Here is a 15,727-nt window from a genome sequence, read left to right as displayed (position 1 = left end):
AGGCAAGAACTGAGAAGTTGAACACACCAGATATTTATAATTTAAAAAAAAACCCTTAAAATTAGCTGCATTTTTTGATCAGTCAAAATACCTGCATGATTGGTTGAGACCAAATGAGAATTGCTTGTGTAAATATAATTTTAGTAGCTTTAGAAATGGAGCTGCGACAACTTTGGAGCACTTATAAATGGCAAAAAAGCATTCTGCTGCTCATCGTAGAGAGAATGTGTAGGCCAACAAGAGGAATCTTTGAAAACCCCATGCTATTAAAGCACCCACGACAGCCCTCACGTACACACGATTCCCACTGACCTCAATGGGAAATCCCCGTGCGTAAGGGCTATTGCATTGAGCCCTATCAGAGTTGGTTTTTAAGAAACAAAGCTGTAAATTAGCAAACCTGGTTGGCTGTGGCTGTTGCAGCGAAGGGAACACTTGTGGCAGATGTTGTTGCTGCGGACACAGTGGCTGGCGTAGCACCGTGCACCATGGGAACTTTCGGAGGGAAAATCATATAAGCAAACATACAGAAGAGTGTAGCAATATGGAAACCATGGCAACATGGAGGAGATAATTGGGCATGGTATTTATCACAGCAATAAGCCATGTGACGGGGACATCATCACCAGCGAGTGACATGCAATCACAGCGCAAAGCAGGACAACATTCCAAGGAGAGAAGGGGAAGGGAGATGAAAGAGAAAAAAAAAAGGGGAAAAAAAAGCTTGTTACCATCAAATTAAGAAAATTGACACAAACAGGCTTACTTTGCTAAGTCACAAACAAGAATTTTATATAGTGTTCATAGACATTCTAAATCTAAGTCAACATACAGGTATTTACTTCATATATATAGTTAACTGAATGAAAGTAATTTTTCTTATTTACTATTATAAAAATAAACAATATATTACATTTTATGAGATAGATTTGTTTACACACTAGAACTCATAGTCCAATCAAAATCCACCAAAGGTGACTAAAGGAAAGTTGTGTGTAAAGAAAACATTTATGTGAGTCCGTGTCAATTAAATAGAAAATGGCATTTAATTGACAGGTGTTAGTAAAAGGGAAATGGACTTGCCCAATAGATAAAAGTTAAAACTTAGCAGTGGATTTTGAGGGGCTGTGAGGTGCACCATAGGTTTAAGATAATCAAGAAACAAAGCTGGCACCTACCAACACTTGTAGCGGGTGTCATGCACAATATTGAGCCTGCCCATCATGCATTGCAACAGGAAGGTGGATTTGAAAGGGAAAAGAATTAAAACATCCCATCACACGTGTAATTAGGAAATTCATTTGAACAAAGAAGAAAAATTGTTATTATGGGAACAGTGGCATGTAACTGTCAGCACAATCAAATCATACAATAGCATAGTGATCAATTAGAACTAGTCTCGAGTGAAGAATAAAAGCCAGTTCAACTGTCTGCTGGTACACTTGGTTTCTCCTACTTGCTGCCTATGAAATACGAGTATTTTGGGGGGAAATTTAAACCACCTTAATTCTTTTAAAAAATAATACTGTCGCTTGTTTTGTTTTAACCTGGTGACTAGCCACCTTGCAGCCACTTTGCCATTTCTGACTTTAACATATGAACTCGTTAACAGTTTCTTTATGTTGAGCCCATGTTAAATAATGAAACGTATTATTCATTATTAAAATGCTGAACGATTCAATGCACAAGACTGACTTAACAATGTAAGGAAACCAAAACATTCATTCTCATTCCCTTGGCTTTACTTTCCTGTTCACAGTAGCAGCAACCACACGGACATGCAAGAGCTTGTGATCATTCACGTGGGAATTTGATTTGGAGGGATACCAAAGCAATGAATTATGGGTAAAGAGCAAGTGAACTTTCTGTACTGCCTGAGCTTGGAATTTCAATGCAGGAAGAATAGTTAGAGGGGGATACTTTCATGTTTCAAATTGGTTTACTTGGTACCTGGGAAAACAGACTAGTTTTCTTTGCTGGTTTTAGGCCCTTAGTACTTCTTGGAATACCAAATATTCTAGCAAATTTCACCCACAAAAATTGGTAATTAGACTGCCGTAAAAACCCTAAATGGGAGATAATAAAAATACATACATTACATATGGGGTGTTAGCACTGATGTTGACAATTGCTCGACCATGATGTTAAATTAGCAGTACATATATATTCCTTGTTCTTTGTGACATATAAACATTAAAAAAAAAAAAAAAGTCTAATTTATTTTACCAAGTACAGGGTACCTTCTCAACTACAGAACCGCTCTTCTTTCTATGAGATTGTTTTAGACTTTTAGATTTTAATATTTCCAATGATTTTACACTCCTATCTGAATCTTGGCACTTCCTATTTACATACTAGCAGCATCTGGGAGGAATATTTGTTAGAAAAATATCTGCCAATTATGTCTTGTCAGAGACAGCCCTACAAAACAAAGCTGCCATTGACAGCCACTGAGGACTCCACGGGCATGCCTGGGACAGCTGCAGTGAGTCTGTGATCACAGTGAGACTGAGGGCACAGTAATCGTGATTAAACCTGGTAATGGAGCTCAGGAGGCATCCTCTCAGGTGGAGTTCTGTTACAGCGATAGGCATTATTTAAGACACCCAAAGACCTCTGCCATTTGCTACAGCTACTGGGTCAAAGACTTGTGAAAGACAACAAAAACAAACAGGCAATAACAGAGACGTCACTTTGAGACAGTAGAGCAAGCAAAATTGAATACTGTACAGCTGGGTCTAGATCCTGTGAAAACATTGTCCTCTAACGGGAGGGGTGAGGGTGAAAGGATGAGTGATAAAGAATAACATGGTATTTTAGGACTATTAAACCTAGTTGAAATATTGCAAAGGTTTTATGTTTTAAATTTCTTATTTTTAATTATGCTGCAATTTGCCTCCTATATTTCACCCCATGCATAATTAAGCCTGCACATGCTGAAAATGAGTTAACCTCACCCTATCTCTCTAAAACCCTGGAGCTTTTATTATTTGAATTTTAGTTTGAGTTATCTTCCTCATTACCAATTATAACCAATGCACACAGTTTGGGGAGGGGATTGCAGCAAATATAAGGCAGCAATGAAAATACTGGCTAGGGTGCAATAACTTACAAATATGAAGACATAATGCTGTAGGACCCACTTACCAAAAACAAAAATCACTTTTGAAATGATCATGTCCATTTTAACATCAAATGATTTGATTTACTTAGAATGATGCACAAATAGCCAATTAAATTCTTTTTCCTCCAATATTCAGCACAAGATCAAATTTAAATGAATGTAGTTGTCAATTTCAAATTTCCCCTATGAAAGATATTTGTATGGCAGAACAGTGTGTTTCTGAATGCATTACTTTAATTACAGGACTTTTTTAAATTAAATTTTTAAATCGATCTCTATGACAATATAGGAAAAACAACTAGGAAAAATTTATTAAGTGAGATGTATGCATAGTTAAAATTACTTCAAGGAGAAGAAAAAATAGAAGAGAAAAAAGAAATAATGGAGATTTGGTTGGAGGTTCAAATTTAGATGTGATAATTCAAGCTTATTTAGGTATATTTTGATAAGTATTAGGTGTAATTCTTTGAAATTTTATCTAGTAATCTGGCTATAGAAAAAGTGATGGATTATTTGTTTGAGACAGTATAAATTTAGGGGCATGGAAATTTTAAGAAGAGCAAAAAGACTAATTTCAGAAATCTCTGGAAAATTACATATCTTGAGGAATATGTTTTAATATTATAAAGAATAAGATAAATGTGATTTTCAACTCAGAATACAAAATAAAAATATCCTATAGATCTAAATGATTTTGAAAATGGGAAGACTTCAATTTGATAGATATTATTTTGAGTACAAATATGGTTTACTTATGGTGTCTAGAGCATGGGCTATTTCAGTCAGTGGAATATTCTAGCTCATTGGATGCTACTACATATTCTATATGGGGATGGCCAATTTCCAAAGATGCATGATATATGCTGAAACTGGTTTGGCTCAGTGGATAGAGCATCGGCCTGTGGACTGAAGGGTTCGATTCCAGTCAAGGGCATGTACCTTGGTTGCGGGCACATCCCCAATAGGGGGTGTGCAGGAGGCAGCTGATAGATGTTTCTCTCTCATCAATGTTTCTAACTCTCTGTCCCTCTCCCTTCCTCTCTGTAAAAAATCAATTAAAAAAAATATATATATATATATATTAAAAAAAACAAAGATGCACGATATAAAAAATTGCTTAGTGAAAATTAATGTGAATATAATTTATTCTTTTTTATTATTAAAAGATAAATGATCACATTCCCCAGTGGTATTATGAACTTAATGCACTGCCAATAGTGTCAAATGGGTCTGGATCTTTAACACAAATATTAAAAATTATTAATTTACATAAAAAGATAAAAATTACTTAAGTAAGTCTCAGAACTCATGGTAATATTTTTTTGTAAGGTTAAGAGGTAAAGAGGAAAATGGTCTTAGTCTCTGGTTAGTTAATTTCAGATTACAAGGAGATTAATATGTATTTTCTGAGGTAGATGAAGAATGACTTAGAATAAATATCCAGGTCAGTAAATGACTGATTAGTTTATGTTTTTAAATTTCATAACCTTGTGGATAGTTCTAGAGTGTTTATGTGACTAAGTTGAAATCAACTGAAACCACAAATGGTACAAACTCTAGAATAAATGTTATCATCACTGGGCAATGACAGCCATTTCAATATTAGCTTCGGATCAATTGTGATTGTAAGCCATGCACTGATTGGTACTGAAGGGAGCACTTTTAAGAGCCCTAGGACACTGTCAGTTTTTCATTCTCCACCTTGAGAACAAAAGGGCTGACAAATCGAAATCAAAAGCAAAGGTGTCATTTCAAAGAATTCGAATGGACTCCATGGAATCATGAAGGCAAAGGGGTCTTACAGCAGACAATTGTCATAAGTAGCCTGGCACACATACAACACGTTTGCGGAAAGAAAAAACAAAACAAAACAAAACAAAAAACAAGAAGCGCCACATTTCAATTCCAAGTTGCACAAACAAAAAATAAGTACATAAAACATCACTGATCTTCAATCCATGTTTCGTGAAGCTACCGTTCTTAGTCTCTAAGGGAAACCACATGGGACACCTCCGAGAAGCTTTCACTGTTGCCACCTTACCTTCCACCTTATTTATGGCTAACAACACACTGGGGGCACGGCTGATTTGTCTGCTCTACCGGTAGAACTCTACGTGGATTGGCTGATGCACGGACAAACAGACTCAAACCCCTTACCTGGAGGGAGAAATGCTGTATGCTGTTGTAACTGCATGTTGGCTAGAGCCTGTTGGTATTGGAAAATACCAGTGTTAAAGACTGCGGTGGCACCATTGGTTTTTTCAAGAGCAGGCCTCTTTGGTAATGGGGGAAGTACAGCTTGAGGAATTCCCTGTTTAGTGAACGAGTATAAAAACAAATACCAGTAAAAAGAGAAAAAGAAAAAAGAAAAATCAGTTGAAGGCTAACATTGTTAGGAAGCATGAGCAAGCAAGCAGCAGAGCACTTAACTACCCACGGGGGGAGGGGATCCAATAAACAAACAACTTTTTAAAAACAAACGCAAGATAAAAGCTTTAAAGGAAGCATTATTTTTTTATCAAAAACAAAAACAACAACAAAAAAAAAAACCCAGTAGTTCATGAGCACTTGTTACAATGCGTTAAGTGTTTTAAGTCCCATAATGCTTCAGGCTTTCTCTGAGAAGCCACTGATTTAGGAAGAGAAGAAAAAGCTGCCCTGTGAGCTCCGTGAGGATTGACAAGTATAAGCAATGTTAATAGTTAATTGTACTGAGTGAATGAAACAGGTCAAATAAAAACTGATCCCACTCTGCCCCGTCCCCCGCTCTACCCAGACATGCAAATGTCCCCGAGCATGCAAGTTTTTTTTTTTCTTCAACACTGAACTTTAAATATTACAAAGTAAATAATTCTATCGCTAAAGCCATGCTAACCAAAGAGGTACATAAATATACAGTCAAAAATTACAATTTTTATGTCCTTGAAGTATTTCATTAGAACGTTCTACAATGTAGTTAAACTGAATGTGGGCTGCTGGTCTTTCAGAATCTTTCATTGTACGATATCCATCCAGGTACTTAGATTATATAGTCTTTCCACTAATTTTGACAGGAAACCACACTCAGTTTTTCATTGTACTTTGCAACTTTATAACAGAAAATATATATTTATATATATTAAAATTGATTACCAAAAAAAAAAAAAAAAAAACTTGTATCTACAACAAAGCTACATGCCAAGCTAAAAGGTGAAAGGTCATAGTACCAGGTCAAAGGTTGCCTCGAGGGGTCGCTTCAGTGATTTGACAGCCGACTGAGTCTTAATTAGCAGGCAGCGAGCACATGATGGCAATGGGCCAGTGGGGTTCAAGCGCATTAACATAAACAGCAAGCAGAGGTGCATCATGGGGGCAGCAGTGCATTTTTTTGGGTAGGTGAGAAAAAACAAATAAAAAAACAAATCATCGGAATGCCATATACAACGAATAACAAGACTAAGCATGCACAATAAGGGCACTACTGAGTTGTTATTGGGAGGATAACTCCTCTTTGTAGTTAATTACAAACAAGGTACTCTAACAGAAAAAAAAATAAAGTGAAAGGCAGAGAGAAGGAGAGAGTCAGCCTTCTGTATTTTTGCTCAAGTATCCAAAAAACAAACACAGAAAAGAACTCTCTCGTGATTATTGTGCTTTATGACTATTTTAATGGTCGAGTCATATATTTATGTGTAGAAAGGGACAACATTAAAATAGCTAAGCGAAGAACAAAGAATGGGCCCGTTAAAATCAGCTAGGAGGTCCCCTCAAAATTTACCTTCAGACTAGTTCCATATCGATTCTAAATGATCCCATTTCTAACTCCCCTTTTTCTCCTTTCTAGAGAATGGCATAGTCAAGCTCCTCTCCTTTTCCAATTATGTTTATGCCACGATATTATTTAAGACAATCCAGAGAGCCTACGTGGTTCGAATCTTGCAGCTAATTCTAAACACAATTTTGTGGAAGCAATCCCCCTAAATAGTTTCAAATTATGTGACTGTTAAATGCAAGATATATGTGTATAGAGAGAAGAGCCGTGGTGTGCAGGAGAGCACATGGAAGAAGGAGAACACTGGCTGATTAGATAGCAGGTAGACCTAAGAGCACCGGAGACGGCAATATCGTTAAACTGAAAAGGAGACAGGTGTTCTTTACAAAGCAGAGATGTCAGAGGCCCTGCCATCCAGAGGAAGACAGAGTATTAAGAGTTAGGCCAAAGGTAGAAGCAATGTGAAACCATTTGAGGAGTTACCCTCACTCTTGTGAACGGTAACTGCATTAGGCATTGTCTGGGATACCTGAACAAACATATCTTCAGCAAAAAAAATTAAAAATAAAAAGTTAATAAATGAAGAGCTTGTCATCAGATACACTGGTTCACTTTGCTAACAAGGAGTGGGCTGGTGTGTGCCTACTCACCATGGCAGCTGCGGTGGCTGCAGCCTGTGCTGCTGCAGCCTGGTTGACCTGGTATTGGGCAGCCTTGATCTTGGCTTGCAGGTGTGCGGGGGGATGAAAGTATTTGCACTTTTCCCGAGAGCATCTCCCTTTGATGTAATCCATGCACACGGTGACGGTGTTGTCATTGGTGTCAATCATTGTGCTGTCAGCAGGATGAGCAAACCGACAATCGCTCTCTCCTCGGTTGCAATTGCCACGCTGGTACTCTCGACATACCTACAAGGTCACACGAAGTGCAAGAGGGTCAGTCAACGTGGAACAAGTCGAATTCGTCGTGAGGATTTTCACCGACAGTGCAAGACTGGTGAAAGAAGGCCACAGACGAAAGGGAAAACCATCATTGGCAGACAGAGAACAGAATCCCTTGAAAAATTCCTCCTTTTCAGTCCATGAGCAGGAAAATGCATTTATGATACCAATTATGTTCAACACCTAATATAAAATATGTGGATATATTTATTAGTTATTAAGGGGGTGGGGGGATAGGAATATTGCAGTAAAGGAATCTGGCAGACACTACTTTAACCAGGGGATCAAAGTTAACATCACCAGTAACAACACATTCAAGTACCTACTTTTATGGGTCACTGAAAAAAGGGCACGCCATGGCTTGTCTGACTGCTGAGAATGCATAACCTGAAAAGAATCACGAGGAAACAGCAGACACGCTGAAATGGAAGGATGTTTTACACCACAACTGACCAGTACTTTCCCAAAAGGTCAAGGTCATGAAAGACAGAGAAAGGCGCAGATTGGACAGCTCTGGAGTCAGAGAAAGGATGCTGTTAAGACAAATGATGGAATCCAATTATGCTCCATAGATTGGCTAACAGCAGCATAGCAATGCTAATCTGGTGTTATAAATGACTCTCTGGTTATGTAAGATGTTACTATTTAGGTAAGTTGGGTGAAGAACAGGCAGGAACACTTAGTTCTATTTTTGCAACTTTTGTGCTAATCTGAAATCACTCTCCAGTGGAAAATGTATAAAGCAAAATGCGATAGCTTTTTTAGTAAAATGTTGCCAGGAGCTATTATTTTATTTTATTTTATTTATCATTAAAAATTTCCTGGGTAGTTATATAAAGCTGGTGGGAAAAGATTAGTTTTTGTTATTTTCTATTTGGTTTCTGTCTTTCAATTTTGCCGTAGGGACCATGGAGGAAAGGTGAAATGGATTATTTCACATTCATCTGCTCAATGTTGACTCTTTACGATGATTACTATTAATGAAGTCTGCCATGGTGACTGCTCCTGTCAGGTTTCCAAAGCTGTCTTCATTTGGGATAGTTTGACCTTTTTACCACAAGAGGGCCTTCTAAAACATGGAATGTTCTTTTAATATTTTCATGTTCCTGCTTCAGGCTTCAAGGAAATGGTTTTTAGTTTTCACTGTTTTTACAAACTGAGCAAATAAAGACCCAAGCACTCTATTTTGGAGTTCAGCGAGAAAGAAAAATGGGAATCCTGTTACTATTTAAAAAGCAGAGTTTTGGTTTTTCTTGTTTTTGATTTGTGTACATAAAATGATCACATTTAATTTTAGATCTTTTCCCCATTATATTCATATCCTATTGTCTGTATCATGCTACATCTTGAAAAGAACATTTAGAAAAGACATCCTGCACTATTTGGAAACCTCAAGCTGGCTAAAGCTTTGTATTCCACATACTACCAATGGGCCAACTCTATTCACCAACTCAATTTAATTTATTTAATTTCAAAAATTCACTGAATAAACTACTCTGTGCCAGAACATCTGAGAGATATCAGGAATACAAATATGACCCTGGCCTGTTTGCACAGTGGTTAGAGCATCAGCCCTGGACCCAAGGGTTGCAGGTTCAATTCCCAGACAAGGTTGCAGGCTTGATCCCTGGCCCTGATCAGGGTGCATGCAGGAGGCAACCAACTGAAGTGTCTCTCTCATATCTCTCTCTCTCTCTTTTTTCTCTCACTTCCTTCCCTCCACTCTCTCTTAAAAAAATAAAATCAATCAAAAAAAAAAAATAATCCTCAGGTGAGGATCTTAAAAAATGAATATAAATATGATTTAGGAAGTTACTGATAACCCTATTTTATTCCATTTCATTTAAAGGTTTATTGTAATGATTTATTACAATTTTGTACTTGATTGCGGGATACAATAAAGGAGAATTCTGAAACTATTTAAGCAGAGTTAGTAACTAGCAATTAGTTCAGAATTTATTCTGAAGCCTCCCTTTTCTGAACTTCAAATAATTTTGTCAAATGCTGTTGCATGACATGTCTCTCTCTCTCTCTTTTTCTCTCTTCTTTCTTTTCCCTTCAGTTTAAGGTTTTTCCAAACAAACATGGGAAATGAAATATTATAGAAGAAAAATACTGAAATAGCTGTTCTCCCATTATTCTTGTCTTTGAAAAGTAAAGAAGTAAAAATCTCTTGTGAAAACCTGTACTTGTGAGAGCTACAGGCCAGAGGGGCTGGTTTGGCCTGATTTCTCTGATAAATGCAAGAAAACTTTAGAGTCTGCTGATCCTCCAAAGAAATCTCTTAGATATAGAATTCTATTAGCAAAATATAATTGACATACAAAATTTCAACAAATTTGATCTTGTGATTTAAATCTGGATAAGAACATGTACAATTTGGAACACAGAAGGTAAAACTAAGTTTGAAAATCCTAACAGCCTTATGGTTCTTTTTCTAGTCTCATGCAATTGTCTGTGTAGCTCCTACTCTGTGACCTGCTTTTATTAAACATTTTTTGCTTTACTAAGTGTCCACAGTCATCATTTTTCTATGGCTGCATCAAATTCCATCAGAAAGATGTGTACAATATATATGTAACTTTCAGATAACATCCAAATCATTTCCAATATTCCCAAATACATAAATATTGCAGAGAATTTATTCATAACCATAGGCATTTTCTGACCATTTTCTAAGGATAAATGTGCAGAAATGGCATTAGAGGACGAACAAGTATAAGTACTTTTTATAGTTCAGTAAGTGGCTTTTCAAACCTAGATTAAAGTAACTCCATTCATTTAGCTAGACACATAATATACCTCAATCAAGAGTAATATTGGTTGAGTCTTTTACTCTATAAGTATTAAGGCAGGATTTGTTATATAAATCAGGTAAGTTTTAAATATTTGCATAGAAAATAAGTAAGAGGTTCTCTCCAGGCAAAAAGCATCATTTCAATGAAGATATTCACTGAAAACATTTAAGTACTACATTTTATTTCCAAGAAAAATCTATGGAATAAAAAATAAAAAGTAATCAGAAGAGCTTCTCAAAGAAATGTGAATTAATTCTCCATAAAGCTGCTTCTGTTGATTAAATAGAAGTGGTAAAATGGAAAAAGGATAGAGTTTATGATTAAAAAAAAATTGGGGTTCTAATTCCTATACTCAACTAGCTATCTATACGATTCCTCGAGAATACTAAGAAAATGTATAGATAGCTTAAAACACAGTATACGTGCCTGGTTAAAATGGACAGTTCTGTTATTTGATCTCTAATTTCATATAAACACGACAAAACTCAGCAGCAGAATTAAATTCAGTAGTTCTCTGAAAGTTAAGACCTTGGGAGTCTAAGGAAATTAATAGCAATGTTTGAACTTATTCAAAACTAGACAGTCAACTGCATGTTCTTTTAAGGCAAGATCCCTTCCAGTATCATGATTTGTGCTCAACATATTAAACTGACTCATCTTTGGAGAAAAACATCCAAAAGCAGGAACAAGAAGCTAATTATAACAAGAAACAGGAACTTAGTCCATTTTAATATTTTGGGAAGTAATTTTAAACCTAATGGCCAATTTTAAGGAGCATATTTAAAGACATATACATACCTATTGTTCAACAATAAGTACTGTGGACTTTATTTTTTTATTAAGCTTGGGCTAGCATGGCACATTAAAAAGAATACTGGATAATCGATGATTTTATAAGTATCCCCAGCATTACTGGTCATGAGTATATAATTTAATGCAGAGAAATTATCTGTATTTTTAATTCAAAAGGGTTAAAATCTCCCCATTTTACAATTCTGGTGATTCAGGGAAATGACCTTAGGTAGTTATTGTACAATTAAATTTCTAAGATAAATACCTGGTGACATAATATCTAGTTTTTGTCTGTTATCTAATAATTGTACAAATTTAGTCTATGTGAATCTCATTTTTTTCCTTTAAAAAAAAATAAAGAAAAAGACACCCATTTTGTCTATCTCAGATGATTTCTGTTAAGAACAAACAAGAGTTTTTGAAATCTACAAAGCAGAACCCATCATTAGCATCAGGCCAGAGAACACAAGCCTATTCCTACATATGACACAGATAAGAATGTGTAATTTGACTTAATGTGATCTAAAAAATCGTATTTGGCGATACATAAATGACCAACTACAACAAATTTTCCATTAAATCCACTGCCATGTTTTAATTCATTTATTCCTATGTATTTCAGATGTGCAAATCAAAAGGACAGGAAAATACAAATATCTATGAAAGAAGCTCATCAATATGCCAAAATGTTCAGATCTGTAGTTTCTTTTATTACTCTTCTTAAATAACAGGAACATGGAAAAATGTTAGTGTTATTGGGTAAAGAAGAGTAGTATAGCAAAACTGAGTGACCTAACCAAGGTCCAAACCTTTATTTGAAACAAATTATAACTCTGCTATCTCTCTAATCACAAGAGAAATAACTGACAGAGACACAATACATTAGATGGTTTAAACAGGGGTGCAAGGACACTTTTAAGAACCATTCTAAAACTTTATTATAGATGTAAAAATGTTTAAACTATGTAAACTATGTAATTCTGTGCACAGAATTCTTAAGATTTCTTAGGGATTTTCTACATAAACTAAAGCAGTACCCAAATATCCTCTGTGAACACACATAATTAAAGTAACATTAACAATAAGCATTCCTTACTTTAAAAGAAGCTGCTTTTCTAATTTTTTTTAACTGAATGTATTTTATATTCAATAGATCATCCCAATCTAGGCTTGCTTTTACTGCTTTACTGTCACTTTAACCCTCAGTTAGCTTTATGTGCCCTTTTCTTGGTTTGTTAATAGGTATCAAATACGATTAAAAATATGATATCTATTAACAAACCAAAAAAGGGCACATAAAGCTAACTGAGGGTTAAATCTTTTAAATCATATCTATATTTATATCTCTATCTATCTATCTATCTATCTATCTATCTATCTATCTATCTATCTCCAGCAACCAGACACTGTAACAACCAGAATGACCAGTTGAAAAGGCCTGATGGGGAGTGGGGCCAGTTGACCAACCTCCTGCAGTCCCTCCCCCAGCTAGTCCCACCCCTGATGGCGCTCCCCCCACCCCAATTGGCCTGCAGCCCCTCCCCCCAAGCTGGCCCTGCCCTTGATCGCTGCCCTACCCCAATAGAGTTTGGGGCTGGCTAGCAAACCTCCAGCAGCTCCTTCCCCTACCTGAACCCACCCTAGGTCAGCCCAGCCACCCTGATCAGGGGCAGAGCCAGCTGGCCAACTGCCTGTGGTCCTGCCCCTGTTGGGTCCCCACCACCCCAATCAGCCCATGGCCCCTCCCCATGGCCAGTCCAGACCCCACTCCCCCCCCCCCCCCCCCCGACCCCAATTGGGGGTGGGGCCCACTGGCCAATAATGTACAGACCCTCACCCCAACCAGCCTGGCCCTGATTAGGCCCCAATCAGGGTGGGCCAGCCAGCCAACCTCGGCTATCTCCTCCTCGCAACAGGCCTGCCCCAATCCACCCTGATTGGGGCCAGGCCAGCTGGACCCAACCCGTGCATGAATTTGTGCACTGGGCCTCTAGTGTGTGTGTGTGTGTGTGTGTGTGTGTGTGTGTGTGTGTTATGCAAATTGTCCCCTTGGGAATTTCATCAAGAGACAAGGAGTTCAATCGCTCACTATGATGTGTGCTGACCACCAGAGGGAGATATAGAAAGAACAAAGGTCCCGGCCGGCAGCCAGCAGCCACAGAAAATAGGCCCTGGCTGGCAGTTAGAAGGAAGGCCCTGATTGGCCCTGATTGGCAGCCTGGCCTAGCAACCCACCCGTGCTTGATTTTGTATCGTGCACCAGGCCTCTAGTAAAAATATGCTGCCTCGAGTTTTTCTTCTGTGTCAACATGAGTACAAGCACCCAGTCCTCAGGAGCCTGAATTAGAAACCCATGCCATGATTACCTCGGTAGAATAAAATGTTCAGTACAAGAATAACTTATTTTAAAACAAACTCTAGCTGAAGATATCAGAAGCCAAGTCATTTGTCCACCTTCCGGGAAATACTTGTCTGTTTTTGTTTTTGTTTTTTTCATATGGACTGCTGATATAAAAATAATACTGTTAACCAAAAGGAACTCTTCTATCCTCATCAGCATCTGAAATAGGTGGACAGTGGTTTGCTTTTCTTTGATTAATGCAGGCTGGGTTGAGGCAACCCCCGCCCCCTTGCACAAATTTCGTGCACTGGGCCACTAATCTAAATAATAAAAAGCTAATATGCAAATGACCATAATGCCTTCATGGGCAATAACTGATCAGCAAGAGGCTGTGTGTGAAGCAGGTGTGGGTGGGTGGGGACTTGCAGCTTCAGGAACTTGTGTGAGGCTCGCATCCCTGCCCCTGGTGCTGGGCCCAGGGACTTGAGTTCTGCGTCCCTGCCCCCGGGGCCAGGCCCAGGGACATGAGGCTCGCAGAGGCCTACATCTTTGGGGTGATGGATTGCGGGGCTTCCGCACTGTAGCAAGGCACAGGCCAGGATGGGGGACATCCCCCTCCCCCTGACAGTATGAATTTTGTGTACCGGACCACTAGTTCAAAATAAAAAGCTGCTTTGAAATTACAGAAATCCCAAGGTCACAATATGGAATTCTAAAAGCCACTGTTACTAATACTTAAGATTTTTGCTCCTCATTAAAGAAAACCAAGAAAGCTGACTTTTACAATGTAGAAAGTCTTTTAAAAGATATCCAACAAAGAATGGATATATGAATATTGGTATAAGTTTGTGTGTGTGTTTTACACACACACACACACACACACACACTCACACACAGTGTCCCAAAATGTATACATACACTTTGAATGATTATAAAGGCAGTGTTTATTAAAATATATTTCATTTCTAAACTTAGGTTATCAGCTGCTAAAGTGTGTATACATTTTTGGGGGAGACCCAGCATATAAACTTTCAGAAGCTTGTGGCTTGCATTAAAATTAAGAAAATTCCCGTCGGGACCGGTTTGGCTCAATGAATAGAGCGTCGGCTTGGGGACTGAAGGGTCCCGGGTTCGATTCCGGTCAAGGGCATGTACCTTGGTTGCAGGCACATCCCCAGTAGGGGGTGTGCAAGAGGCAGCTGATCGATGACTCTCTCTCTCATCGATGTTTCCAACTCTATCTCTCTCCCTTCCTCTCTGTACAAAATCAATAAAAATAATTAAAAAAAAAATTTTTAAGAAAATTCCCTCAATGCCCCCAGAATGTTGTAACTTGAAGTGATCTTTGGGGTTATCTAGTACAATCCCCTAATTCTATGTATGGAATGTGAAGTTCAGAGAGCATGAGAAATTTGACCCAAGCTCACTCACCTAATTAGCAACACCGATAGCACTAATCCTTGGATTCCTGCTTTCCAATTTAACCTTTTTTTATAGAATCACATTGGGTGCTGTAACTACATGTCAGTTCACCCAAGCAATTATTCAAGAACCAAAAGGCTGATAAATCTATGATATTTTTAAATTTATTTATTGTCTAATAAATTGTAGCAAAAAAGAAGGAAGTGGCAGGACAAACCAGCCATGATTTTAACTGATTGACATTCTTTTCCACCTCCAAAAAAATTCAAAATTCACTCCAGAGTTCCTTGAGGGAAAAAATAGGGTATAGATTTAAACCCCAATAACTAACCATGTGGCCAATTAGCAAATAAGTGTGTGCACTCACTGCCATGTCCTTCAGACTCCAATCTGGAGTGCAATTAGCATGACAGGAGATAACCTGGAGATATGAATGTCTAAAATCCCAAGTGCAGAGCAGGAAGGCACGCCCCTTAGCCTCAGTGCAATAGCCTGACAGGCTGTAATGGATCAGATCCAGTTAATGAGAAGGAGCTAGGAAGCTGCCCCACCGCCAGG

The 15,727-nt window shown here is 37.9% G+C and overlaps 2 protein-coding genes across 17 annotated transcripts in view; both read right to left on the bottom strand.

Moving 5' to 3' along the window:
* The window catches only part of SUCNR1 (succinate receptor 1), a 608,141-nt gene that overhangs the window by 186,443 nt on the left and 405,971 nt on the right, over nucleotides 1-15,727 (bottom strand). The window lies entirely within an intron of this gene.
* MBNL1 (muscleblind like splicing regulator 1) overlaps nucleotides 1-15,727 on the bottom strand; it is a 192,261-nt gene that overhangs the window by 9,175 nt on the left and 167,359 nt on the right. For 7 of the 16 annotated variants that reach the window (XR_014794113.1, XM_084873873.1, XM_084873871.1 and 4 more), the window contains 5 exons: nucleotides 7,526-7,783; nucleotides 6,331-6,384; nucleotides 5,282-5,435; nucleotides 1,179-1,214; nucleotides 401-495 (listed from right to left, as the gene is read on the bottom strand). Coding sequence is in view for 15 of the 16 variants with exons in the window: in XM_084873873.1 (XP_084729999.1) it covers nucleotides 401-495; nucleotides 1,179-1,214; nucleotides 5,282-5,435; nucleotides 6,331-6,384; nucleotides 7,526-7,783 (597 nt within the window). In the remaining variant the exon portion in view is untranslated. The remainder of the gene's footprint in view (nucleotides 1-400; nucleotides 496-1,178; nucleotides 1,215-5,281; nucleotides 5,436-6,330; nucleotides 6,385-7,525; nucleotides 7,784-15,727) is intronic. The other 9 variants (XM_084873877.1, XM_084873874.1, XM_084873865.1 and 6 more) reach the window with 9 other exon arrangements.

The sequence above is a fragment of the Pipistrellus hanaki genome (assembly GCF_964339955.1).
Source record: "Pipistrellus hanaki genome assembly, chromosome: 2".
NCBI classification, from domain to species: Eukaryota; Metazoa; Chordata; class Mammalia; order Chiroptera; family Vespertilionidae; genus Pipistrellus; species Pipistrellus hanaki.
This window is presented reverse-complemented; position numbering and strand designations above follow the sequence as displayed.